Source organism: Lissotriton helveticus, chromosome 6 (genome assembly GCF_964261635.1).
Source record: "Lissotriton helveticus chromosome 6, aLisHel1.1, whole genome shotgun sequence".
NCBI classification, from domain to species: Eukaryota; Metazoa; Chordata; class Amphibia; order Caudata; family Salamandridae; genus Lissotriton; species Lissotriton helveticus.
This window is the reverse complement of record NC_136067.1, coordinates 1,617,913,749-1,617,927,046: the sequence shown is the minus strand read 5'-3', so window position 1 is coordinate 1,617,927,046 and position 13,298 is coordinate 1,617,913,749. Positions and strand designations below refer to the sequence as shown.

Here is a 13,298-nt window from a genome sequence, read left to right as displayed (position 1 = left end):
GGTGGGGTGTTGGGCAGGAGAGGGTTGTTGGGCAGGAGAGGGGTGTTGGGCAGAAGAGGGGTGTTGGGCAGGAGAGGGGTGTTGGGCAGGAGAGGGGTGTTGGGCAGGAGAGGGGTGTTGGGCAGGAGAGCGTGAATGGGCAGGAGAGCGGTGAGTGGGCAGGAGAGCGGTGAGTGGGCAGGAGAGCGGTGAATGGGCAGGAGAGCGGTGAGTGGGCAGGAGAGCGGTGAATGGGCAAGAGAGCGGTGAATGGAATGGAATTGGTTCTATCATCTCCCACTACATTCCTGGAAGGGACTTGCGCTCTTCCAGGAAATTGCTCCTCACAGTCCCCCGTATACGAAGAGCCAAGTGGGGTGGCAGGGCCTTCTCCACCCTGGCCCCTAAGTGGTGGAATGATCTCCCTCTGGATCTTAGGTCCCTACCCTCCCTGCAGAAATTTCGAAGTGCCCTTAAAACCCGCCTCTTCCTGCAAGCCTATGTGTAATGATACATGTCCCCTTTTTAGATGTTATTGTTAGGCGCCTTGATACCTGCGGGTTATTGTTTTGCGCATTATACATTTTTTATCAATCAATCAATCAATGGGCAAGAGAGCGGTGAATGGGCAAGAGAGCGGTGAATGGGCAAGAGAGCGGTTAATGGGCAAGAGAGCGGTTAATGGGCAAGAGACCAGAGAATGGACAGGAGCACTGAAATGGGCAGGAGAGGGGTGAATGGGGATGAGAGGGGTGAATGGGGAGAGGGGTGACTTGGCAGGACGGCGGTGAATGGGCAGGAGGGTGGTGAATGGGCAGAAAAGGGGTGAATGGCGGGTGAGTGGATAAGGGGTGGGAAGGCGGTGAATAAGGAGTAACTCGAATATGGGCGATGGTAAAAATACGTTTGAACGTGGATCTGGGGTGTGCAGCACCTCCTCTGAAGAGAGGGAGAGGCGTGGAGGCAGGGAAGGGACGCAGAGACCTGAGGAGGCAGCTGGGGAGCTGCACGTAGGAGAGGGCGCATCAGTGGATGTGAAGGTCTGCAGAGGGGGGAGAGTTCGAGGAGAGGTGAGAGTGGAGGAAGGGCTGTGAACAGGCTAGTGACCGAGGGCTGGAGGGGGGCTGCGAGAACATAGGGCCGAATAAAGCTTGATGCTGTACTGGCACTGAGTGATGTGGTGGCTACGAGTAATGCTGTGTCGTTCAGTGAGGCTGTGGTAGCGCATAGTGATGTTGTGGTGCCCCTGAGTGATGCGGTGGTGGGGCTGAGTGATGTTGTGGTGATGCAATAGATGGAGTGGGGTGACTGGGATGGAGAGGGGTGACTGGGATGGAGAGGGGTGAATGGGCTGGAGAGCTGTGAATGGTCAGGAGAGCTGTGACTGGGCAGGAGAGCTGTGACTAGGCAGGAGAGCTGTGACTGGGCAGGAGAGCTGCGACTGGGCAGGAGAGGGGTGAGTGGGCAGGAGAGGGTGACTGGGCAGGAGAGGGGTGACTGGGCAGGAGAGGGGTGACTGGGCAGGAGAGGGGTGACTGGGCAGGAGAGGGTGACTGGGTAGGAGAGCAGTGAATGGGCAGGAGAGCGTTGATGGGCAGGAGAGCAGTGAATGAGCAGGAGAGGATTTTCTGGTTTGAGAGGGGTGTTGGGCAGGAGAGGGGTGTTGGGCATTTACTGGTTTGAGAGGGGTGTTGGGCAGGAGTGGGGTGTTGGGCAGGAGTGGGGTGTTGGGCAGGAGTGGGGTGTTGGGCAGGAGAGGGGTGTTGGGCAGGAGAGGGGTGTTGGGCAGGAGAGGGGTGTTGGGCAGGAGAGGGGTGGTTGGGCAGGAGAGCAGTGAATGGGCAGGAGAGCGGTGAATGGGCAGGAGAGCGGTGAATGGGCAGGAGAGCGGTGAATGGGCAGGAGAGCGGTGAATGGGCAGGAGAGCGGTGAATGGGCAGGAGAGCGGTGAATGGGCAGGAGAGCGGTTAATGGACAGGAGCACTGAAATGGGCAGGAGAGGGGTGAATGGGGATGAGAGGGGTGAATGGGGAGAGGGGTGACTTGGCAGGACGGTGGTGAATGGGGGAGAGGGGTGACTTGGCAGGACGGTGGTGAATGGGCAGGAGGGTGGTGAATGGGCAGGAAAGGGGTGAATGGCGGGTGAGTGGATAAGGGGTGGGAAGGCGGTGAATAAGGAGTAACTCGAATATGGGCGATGGTAAAAATAAGTTTGAACGTGGATCTGGGGTGTGCAGCACCTCCTCTGAAGAGAGGGAGAGGCGTGGAGGAAGGGAAGGGACACCGAGGCCTGAGGAGGCAGCTGGGGCACTGCACGTAGGAGAGGGCGCATCAGTGGATGTGAAGGTCGGCAGAGGGGGGAGAGTTCGAGGAGAGGTGAGAGTGGAGGAAGGGCTGTGAACAGGCTAGTGACCGAGGGCAGGAGGGGGGCTGCGAGAACATAGGGCCGAATAAAGCTAAGGGCGGACAGACGGGAGCCGCACCTCATGGAGGATTCCCCACATGAAGTACTGACTGAAACAAGGACAAGAGACGCAGAGGTAATATAGACTCTGCCAGGTAAAATAAAAAAATGTGAACTGTAGTCACCTCTTTGCCCAGTGACGTGAGGAAATCATGGCTGGCACTGATTCAGTCAGATAGGGACATTAATTAGTTAATGCCTCACTGCTGACGTCTGTGTGTAAGTACTGGGGGTCCTGTGTGTTATCCCAACAAAAGTAACTCCACTTATATTTCTTCTAAAGTTTATAAATGTAATAACATTCATTGAAATGGGTAACAGCAACACGATTGACCGCACTCATAAACGGCAAAACCGCTATATCCCACATGCTACATAAATAAAGCTATTATACTGTAAAAGACGATACGAATAATGCGCATAGTATATATAAAATACGGATTGTAGTTTGAGATGTGAATGCCTACGAGGAGTTTAAAGAGAAACGAAAGAAATAATAATATGCCCCACTCTTCGTCTCCTGGATGGGTCACATCGTCCTAACATCATGACAAGAGACGTGTTAGTGTTGTTTAATCACAGTATTTTATAAATATTTACACTAATTAAAAATTTCAGTAAATATCGTTATCTTAGTCTTTGAAGGATATCCTGCCCATCCACAACATAGACCTATTTTCCGTATTTACTGAGAACATATTAGAGTCCGTAACTTGGCAGGGCGAGGTAGTCTAACATTTTGGTGCTTAAGTGTAAACTCAGAATGAAAATGATGAACACTACCGTCTTGACATGCGACCCAACTCTATCGCCTGAAAACATGTTCCTCCGAACAAGTTATTTCTTCTTTTTAGCTCTTCCAGCCCTCAGCCACTCATGCTCACTCTTTCAGTCAGCGATACATTTCGCAAATAAAGTCACCTTGCAATTTACGGGCCGCGCCATGCCAGAGTCAATTGCCGAAAATTCACCAACTCAAAGCATCAATACAGCAAGACTTACCTACCGTCTCGCGACGGAGGATCTTCCATAAAAAAAGCCACAGAAAAAAAGCCAAACACCCGGCACGCAGTGCTGACTCTTCTCCCCCAAATAAAACCTAGAGCTGGCCGCGCATGCGCCGTACATGCAGCTTGCGCATGCTCTGCGGCTCATGGCCAGTGGAGGCCCATGTGGACGCTGCAGGCAGCGCCTGTCTCCTTCCGGGGCTCCCGTGGTAAAGAGGGGGCCCCGGCGCTAGAAAAGAAATGTGGGAGCTGAAGTCCCGGGTCCCAGGAGGGGGCCCGGGTGAAGAGCAGCAGATGGCAGTGCGGGGCCCCCGTGACTGAGGAGAGAGTCCCGCGTCGTGCTGCCGGACTGAAACTGCACGGAAACAGCAGCCAGTCGCCATTCAGCTGGAATCCTGCCTCAGACCCGGTAAGTGGGGGATTCGCGTAATATATAGAAGCCGTCCCTAAATGGAGCTTAGTTGGAGGGGGGAGGAGCGCTTGTGTGTGTGACGGGTGTCTCTGTATGTGTGTGTGTGTGCGTGCGTGTCTGCGCTTGTGTGTGTGTCTGTGGCAGATGGTGCGAGCCCGGTTACGTAAGGGGTGGTGCCTGTATGTGTGTGCATGCGCGCGTGTGTGCCTGCCTGCGTGCGTGTGAGTGTGCCTGAAAGCGCTCTGAAATGAAGAAACGAAACCAAAAGAACACTCACACAGACAAAGAAACATGCTGAAAGAAGGGCGCGTGCACACAGTGTAATCCAGCCGAAGAGAAGCGCGTGGCAGTTTCTTGTCCTTCATTCCCCCGAGTCAGCTAACTATAAGTCTCCACCTGGACGCATCCTTCGGATGCGAATTCCAGGCTCGACCTAAAAAGGGACTAAGAAAGCCCAGAAGAGGCTAAATAAAGAAAAATAAAGGAAGAAAATGAGTGACAAAAGAGTACAAAAGGAAAAAGAAGATAAAAAGGAGAAGTGACAAGAAAGGAAAATAGAATTAGAAACAATAAAAGAAGAGAAAGAGCAACAAAGAAAAAAAGAAGTGAAAAGAAAGGAAAGAAACAGAAAAAGGAATAAAGAAGAAAAAGTCAAAGAAAGACAAACAACAAGGGAAGGAGAGACAAAGACCCCACAAAGGAAAGGTGAAGGAAAAGAAGAATATAAAAGGACAGAAAACAAAAAGGACACATAGATCAACACACAAGCGACAGAACAAAAAGAGACAAGAACACACAAAGACAAGAAGGCAAGGATGACAGACCCAAAGCCCAGTGCACAATACAGGAGGCCACTGCCGTTCAACCTATCGGAGCCACAAACAGGAATAAGGTGGGAAAAGTGGATCAGACGATTTGAAAGATATATGGAAGCAACAGATGTAACGGACGGAAAAAGATTAGGGCTACTGCTAAACTTAGCAGGGGATGACGTCGAAGAACTTCTGGTGACACTGCCAACAGAAGAAACAAAGACATATGATAAACTAAAGAAATGCCTAAGGCCAAATTTGACCCACAACGGAATGTTGACTTCGAACGATATACATTTACCATTGCGTGTCAACAAGTTGACGAGACGCTGGATGACTTCGCGACAAGGTTGAGAAAATTGGTGACACATTGTGAGTTCGACAAATTTGACAACGAACAAGCAATAAGGCTACGGATCATTGAAGGCTGTCGTGACACCGGATTCAGGGCAAGGATCCTAAAAGAACCGACCTCATTGGAGAACATCCTGTCACTGGCAAGAGCAGAGGCGAGAGCAACGGCACATGCCAAAGAAATGGAAAAAGGGAAGAATGTCGAAATAGAGAACGCACACCACATGATGAGCAAATATCACACAGGCCGGTGGAGAAATGACCGGAGGGAACAAACAGAGAGGAGACAACCTGAAGGAACATGCTACAGGTGCGGAATGGAATTTCCACACAGAGGCCCGTGCCCAGCGTTTGGCCAGACGTGCAGAAGATGTAATGGAAGAAACCACTACGCCAGTGTGTGCCAAGGCGTACAATTCAGAGATGACAGAGGAAGAACAGGAAGACCACAAGAGTCGACAACAAGACACGTCAGATATGTCGACAGAGAAAGGAGAAGTTCATCACGAGGGTCAGGCGAAGAAGAGGAAGAAGAGAAAGTGGAGAGGCTATATTACATGTCGGAAGCACACACAGAACTGAGTGGGGGAGATGAAAAAGGAGAAGCAACACACCCAACGGACAGGAGCGCACAGGAAAAGACAGACTCGGCAACAATAGAAGTAGGAGCACATGAAGTGGAATTTGTACTGGACAGTGGTGCAACATGCAATGTCATGTGTGCATCAGAGTACGAGAGGATGGAAGCCAAGCCGACCCTGAGAGCGTCAAGGGTTGAAGTTTTCACCTGGGGGTCAAAGAGACAGGTAACAAACCTGGGAAAGTTCACAGAGGAACTGAAGTACCAAGATAAAAAGAACAAAGAAGACATCCATGTGCTGAAGGGCGATGTTCCAGGACCTTGCCTGCTGAGCAACAGTACCGCCCAAGCTATGGGTCTCATCACGATGACGTATGACACGAAAAAAAAAAAGAAAGACACACTGAGCACAAGAGAAGAAAAGATGCAGGGACCGGAGAAAGAGGAAGAGAACGAAATAGAATCACGGAAGGAACAAACACCACGAAGGGTGGCAGGAGAAAGAGAGGTACTTGCGAAGATGGCGCCAGCCGGCCCGCACCACGGGGCACATGACAAGGAGCTAGAAGCAGACGAAGAGAGGCTGGCAAGAGGAGAGCAGAAGGAGGACAACCGACAAACAGAAGCCAAAGCTGATGGCCGAAAACAGCGACCAAGAGAAGAATGTGAGAGGACAAAGAGACTAAGTGATGAAACGTAGGAGCCAGAGACTGGGGAGACGGGTCGACCCGACCTATACTCTCTCTCTCTCTCTCTATCTCTCTCTCTCTCTCTCTCTCTCTCTCTCTCTCTCTCTCTCTCTCATATCAGTAAAACTGTACCATGAACATTTGTTTGCAACAAAGGGGGAGATGTCGTGACCCGACAGATAGGGCGACAGGGCATAGGGACACTAGGACCCTGTGGGTCATGAGGGAGGTGACCAGGTCACCGGACACCACATCCGGTTAGGGACAGGAAGGACAGCAGATTGACCAGGACGAGTGCGGGGACGGATGTATATGTGACCAGCTGCACAGGAAACAAATAAAAGAAGTATTGCAGAACCAACCTGTGTACTGAGTCTGATATGCTGTCTGACGCACACATCAGAACACGACAACACATACATACATGATTCTTCAGTGGGAAATATAAGGGAATAAATAGATTTTTGTGATCCCTAAATAGGATTTGCTTGAGCGAAATGGATTTATTTTAAAAGCTATTTGGTAAATCATAAGAAAGAACAGACTCAGTTAGCTTAACTTTCTATTTATTCGACTTGCTTGAACATTTAATACAGTTTACATGCATCTGCATTAGCCTAATGTGCTATTTATGACATTAATTTAGGACGTTTGCTATCTGTTGAACATTTGAGGTTGTGTCTGTCAAGCACAAAGAGAACAATTTGCTAAGTAGTTGAAAAGCTGTAATTAACCATTGTTTTGCCATGTTTTAATGCAGGTACGTACCCGTGGGCATCATGTTCCTGGTTGCCAGCAAAATAGTGGAAATGGATGACATTGTCCTCTTAGTGACTAGTCTCGGAAAGTATATTTTTGCTTCTATCCTGGGCCACCTCATACATGGAGGAATAATTCTGCCACTTATTTATTTTGCCATTACAAGGAAAAATCCATTCAAGTTTCTTGCAGGACTTATAACACCTTTTGCAACAGCTTTTGCAACGTGCTCCAGGTTTGTTATTTTGCTTGTGTATTAATAACAAAATACATTTATTAGCCTTCTGTTTAAAACATGCTGTAATTGTTTTTAGTACTTGTATAGAGCACAATATGCCCTTAGTATGCAGGTACAGTGCTTGCTTTCAACAATAAAATACATTTTGATATTCCCTGTGAAGATATAAGTGTAGTTCATCCTTTTCCCTTCTGAGCATCACCCCTCTGTTTGTGAATGTAGGCTTGCGGCCCACTTGTAAAAGTGTCAATTTCTGGCTTCCTATATAATGAGACATAAAACGGATTATTTATTTATTTATGCGTTTTTATATAGCGCGGACTTTACCTGAAGGTGTCAGAGCGCTTCACAATAGGAACAGAACTGATACATGAGAACATTACAAGTGAGCAAAATACAAAAGCAAACGTTACATTAAAAGAAGCAAAAATGACAAACGTGAGCCAACAAAATACAAGAGGTAGCAAACGGTGCATTACAAAAGTGACAATCGTGGGCCAACAAAATACAAGAGGTAGCAAACGGTGCATTACAGGAGGAAAAAGCGACGTGTGCAGGTTACAAAAGCGTACAAAGTAAACATAGAGGTATAATACTGCAATATATGGAGGAGGTAAACAACCTTTACAACGCAACTTTTACATCGCAGAGCCTTTACAACGCAAACTATTACAACGCATTGCTCTGGGGGGGCGCTCTAGGATAGGGAATAGGTTAATTTACTATCCAATAACCTTCCCTAGTGTCCACGGGGACTGGAGTTGGAATAGTAAATTAAACTATTCACTATCCAGCACCCCAAAGCACTATGCGTTGTAATGGACTGCGTTGTAATACTTGCGTTGTAAAGGCATGCGATGTAAAAGCATGCGTTGTAATGTCATACATCCATGGAGGACACTCAAGCACAAGAACAAACGTTACGTAGGCACTGGTGGCACTTGTTCAGGTATCGAAAACAAACAAATGTAAGAGGTAGAAAACTGTGATACAAGAGAAAGTGACGGGTGCATGTTACACACGAGTACCAAACACAGGTAGAAGGATAATACTGCAATAAATGGCAGACTCTCAAACCACAAGAACACACTGGGAAAACACTTCCATAGTCATGTAAAGTAGATTTTTCTATAATGGAAGGGTTTCCTTCAGATAATAGAGAGGGCATGGATTACATTTGGAAGTGTCTTTGAAGGAGGAAAACTTTGAGGTCAGTTTTGAAGGCCTGGGAGGAGGTGGTGGTCCGGAGCTGAGGCGGAAGTGAGTTCCAGATTCTCACTGCGCTGCCTGAAAAGGATTGGCCCATCGATCTTTCCTTCTTGAAAGTGGGAGGTTCAAGCAGTAGATTTTCCGCATTTCGTTATGGTCTAGAGCCTCCAGAGAGTTTCAGTTTATTCGCCAGGTAGCGCGGAGAGGAGGAGTGCAAGGCTTTGTGGGTGATGCAGGCAGTCTTGTAGATAGCTCTAGCCTCGATGGGAAGCCAGCGGAGGGTGGATAACATGGGAGTGATGTGGTCGCTTCTTTTGGCCCCATAAATGAAACGAGCTGCTGAATGGAGAACAGACTTAAGGGGGGACAGGTGGGATTTGGGGAGGCCAGTCAGATGAGAATTGCAGTAGTCCAGTCAGGAGAGGACCAGCGATTAGACCAGGGTTTTAAGGTCATGCTCCGGGAAGAAGTGACGAATCCCCCAAAGAAGGCGCAGTTGGTATCGGGCAGACTTATCAATTGAATTAATGTGGGAGAGTAGATTGAGTTTTGTGTCGAGTATGACACCAAGGGATTTTGCGCTGTCGACAATGATGGGTTAATTGTTCAGCAGATTCATCTGGTCCGTCCATGATTGAACCGGGGGAGGAGAAAGTGAGGAGGAGAGGAGGAGGAATTCAGTTTTGGAGGGATTCAAAATCAGTTGATGTGTTGACATCTAGTTTTGAATGGAGTCGAGGGTAGAGCTTAGGACGGAGAGATCGTGAGTGGAGGCAACCTTGAGGTAGATTTGAGTGTAGTCTGCGTAGAGATGATAGTTGACCCCAGAAGTTCCAAATAGAGATTGAACAATGTGGGTGCAAGAAAAGAGCCTTGGGGAACACCTTGACCCACCGCCAAAGGAGATGAAAGACTGTCCGCTATTTTGATAATTTGGGATCTATCAGAAAGGAAAGAAGCAAACCATTTAAGCACAGTGCCCTCCATGCCCATTCTCTGTTGAAGAGTGTTGAGGAGGGTGTTGTGATTGACAGTGTCAAAGGCTGCCGAAAGGTCAAGGAGAATTAGAAGACAAGACCCCCCCCCGAGTCTAGTATTTGCAGCGCGTCATCGATCACTTGCAGCAGGGCAGTTTCAGTGCTGCAGTTTTGGATGAAGCCGGACTGAAAATTGTCAAGAAGATCATTGTCCTTGATATGACGAGAGAGTTGTTTCGCAACACATCTTTCTGTGATCTTCGCAAGAAAGGGTAGGTTAGTGATGGGGCGGAAGTTGTTGAGGTCATTCGCATCCGCAGTGGGTTTTTTAAGCAGAGGGGTGACCTGCCCAGTTTTGAAGGGAACAGGAAGGGAGCCTTGACAGAGGGAGAGGTTGACCAGAGTGGTCCAATAGGGAAGAGAATGGGTATAGAAGTCAATGGCAATGGCACTAGGGATGGGGTTGAGCGAGTGGTTGGAGGGCTTTGTTTCGAGGATGCACTTGAGGAGGTCATCTTCAGAGATGGGGTCGAAGTTCTGCCAAATGGCTAGTGATTTGCGCTCCTCTGGAGGGGTAGGATGAGCGACCTGAACCACAAGTGATTTCACTTTTTCATCAAAGAATACAGCGAAATCAGCAGCTTTCTTTGTAGAATCCTCCAATTTGGAGGTTGGGGGAGATTAGTTAGTATTCTTGATGAGATCAAATAGTTTTTTGGGTCTATTTTTGGCTGAGTCAAGGAGGGTTCTGAAGTGTGATGCTTTCCCAAGGAAGATGTGCTTGTGGTACTTGGATCTTGCTGAACGAAGCGTAGCCAAATTATCGGTGGAGGTTGCTTGCCTCCATTGTTTCTCCAGGAGTCTTAGGTGCTTCCTTTCTTCATATAGGGATTTGTTGAACCAGGGTGCTGAGGGAATGGGCCTTTTCTTTTTGCTTTGGAGAGGAGCGACGCTATTGATTTAGACTGCAAGGACTGAGAGGCATTGTGAGGTGAGATCGTCAACATCTAGGTTCGGGTCTAGCCTTGGAAGTGACAGCAAAGCTGATTCACAGAGGGAAACAGTGTCAATATTTTTAGCGTCACGGAACCAGGAGGTAGCCCTCTTAGGTTGGCCAAGAGTTATAGAGTGTGCTAGGTGAAGAGAGAATGGAATGAGGAGGTGGTCAGACCAGTCTACGTGAATAGGGGTAGCGATAGAAAGCATGCCTGCTTTAGAAATAACAAGGTCCAGGATTGGGCCCTTAGAGTGTGTTGATTCTGTGCAGTGTTGGATAAGATCGTTTGTAGAGAGGAAGGTGGCCAGCAAGTTCGCGAAAGAGTCTTGCAGGGAGCCCCAGTGGAGATTGAAGTCACCCACGAAGGTCTGATTGTCACTTTGTGCGTATTGGTCGTTGATGAAGTCAGTGAGTTCCTCCATAAACCAAGGGCCGCTGCCAGGTGGGCGGTATATGACATGGAATCTGAGGGGTGAGCGGTGGTGTAGTTGAAGCTCAAGAGATAGACATTCAAAAGTACGGAAGGCGCTGATGGGAAAAGCCTTGAGTTGAAGGGAGTTTCTAAAGATGACTGCAACACCTCCCCCAACTTTGATAGGTCTTTCATTCTTGAAAATAGAATAGCCTGTGGGTAGAAGGAGATCAAACATAGAGTGAGAGGTATCGTTGAACCAGGTCTCTGTTAGGAAGAACAGGTCAATATTGTGAAGGGTGATGGTATCAGAGATTTCGAGTTTGTGTTTTATTGCAGATCTGCAGTTGTGGAGCAGGCAGCGCAGTTCTGTCAAGACTATTTTGGTGACGGGGGCATTTGGGCTAAGAAGGGTGATAGGGATATTATACCTATATGGGGGTGCACGGGAGGGTTTAGGTGGATGCTTGGTTCTGACAGAGGAGATGGTTGGAATAAAGTAGGTAGTTGGGTTACTCGGAGATGCTGGGTGAAGAAGGGTGGCGTTCAAGGGCTTGTTTGAGTGAGCGATGTTTGCAGACGACAGGTTATGCTTGGCTATGATGGGGTGAGGGGGCGAGGTGCATCTCGTGGGAAGTTGAGAGTTTTCCAAAGGAGTTGAGGTGAATGGGAAAGTTGAAATCTTAGAGCTTAAAAGTGAAATGGAAGCTACAAGCTGGGAGATGGAGGTGATAAGAGAGCATAGCTTATTTTCAAGAGAGAGTAGGGCAGAGCACGGAAGGTTGGGTGTCTCGATGGCAAAAGGAGGGGGTGATATAGGTGGTGGGAGGCAGGGAGAGGTGGGAGGACAGGAGGAGAGTTGAGGTATAGGGTTCATAGGTGGGGAAAGGTGGAGGTTGAGAGCGGGGGTTGGTGTATCAGAGGTGAAGGGAGAGTTGTCTTTGTTGGCGTTGCACAAAGGAAAGGAATTTAGGACATGTTTAGGGGGAGATGGGTGCGGAACAAGACGGTGGGGAAGAAGGAGAGGGGAGGACTGTGAGGTGTCATAGGACTGTAGGAGGTTTGGGAGGAAAAGAGGGGAGGTGGTTGGAGAGGTCCTGTTGGCTAAGAGAGGTGGCTGTGAGGGAACCGGTATCTGGTAGAGTGGGGGGGTTGGGAGAAGGGGAAGTTGACGAAAGGAAATGGTTCTGCTGGGCCTGATGGGGGAGATGGAAAGGGTTACCAGGGGGGTAAAGGGGGCAGCACAGCATTGCTGGCGGAGTGGGGGGAAGGAGAGAGATGCAATGGGATTGTGAAGAAATCGGGGAACGAAGTGAGGGGAGGAGGGGGTAGAGAAGAGGGGGAGAGGGAGGAATGAGGGGAGCATAAGGAAAGTTAGCTGGGGGAGGAGGTTGGCGGAGGGGTGGACTAAAAATGGGAGTAGCAGATAGGAATAGGGGGGACGAGATGAGATTGGGGTACCGGGACGGTGCAGATTGGACGAGGAGAGTATTACCTAGTGGTAAGGCTGACGTGACGAAGGGGGGGGCATACTGTGAAGTGGGAGAAGAGGGCACAAGGGAGGGGAAGGGAAGAGGGCTGACCTGAGCCTCCCGAGGGTGCAGCCTATTGGAGTGTAAGGGGGTCAGGGGAGGAGAAAGGGAGTAAAGGGTGGAGCTAGATGGAGAGTCAGGGGAAAACCTGGTCGCAGAGGAGGGGAGTAGGGAGGGGAAGAGGTGGTCAAAGAGAGAGAGACGGGTGTCTTTGCCTTGGATCAAGACAGTACTGTTGTTATAGATTGAGATGGTGAGGGAGCCGTTGAAATTCGCAGAGGGGGAACTCTTTAGTTGTTTCCCATGAGGGATAGAGGAGGAGGAGGTGACGTTAAGGGAATTAAATAAGCTGGAGGACCAAGAAGGGGTGTCGTGACTGAAAAAAATGAAATCATTTTTGCGCCTCCCAGAACGACAATTGTAAAATTGGTCAACAAAAAGGGAATCGGGGAAACGTTCAATAGTCTTATGCTTCAATCGTTTTACTGAAGCTTTAGTTTGGCCAGGAGGATAGATGATTTTGTAGCAGTTAATTCCATCCTTAACTCGAGAGGTGGCCATGTTGGGAACGTGAGAAAGAGTGTGGGGGGGGGGGTATGAGACGGGTGTTACTAGGAGAGCGGTGGTGTTGAGAAGTATAAGGACTAAAAGGGGCACATATTCCAGGCGTCGGGAGTGGAAAACTGAACTAATGTGTTGTCCGGGAAGAGAGGTGGGTATTTGTTGGGCCCTTCATCTTGGTGTATACGAAACCAACTGGCACAAGATAATATTTACAAGGGAAATGATTACAAATGATAGGACCAACTGGATCAGTGTCAAAACCATCACAATGCACAATTAGTCAAAGTAAAGCAGATCACAAACGAACACCCAG

At 48.8% G+C, this 13,298-nt stretch overlaps 1 protein-coding gene across 1 annotated transcript in view; it reads left to right on the top strand.

Annotated features, from left to right (window-relative positions):
- The window catches only part of SLC1A4 (solute carrier family 1 member 4), a 202,586-nt gene that overhangs the window by 154,624 nt on the left and 34,664 nt on the right, over window positions 1-13,298 (top strand). Inside the window, exon 5 of the mRNA XM_078649416.1 lies at window positions 7,058-7,291. Within this exon, the coding sequence (XP_078505542.1) occupies window positions 7,058-7,291 (234 nt within the window). The remainder of the gene's footprint in view (window positions 1-7,057; window positions 7,292-13,298) is intronic.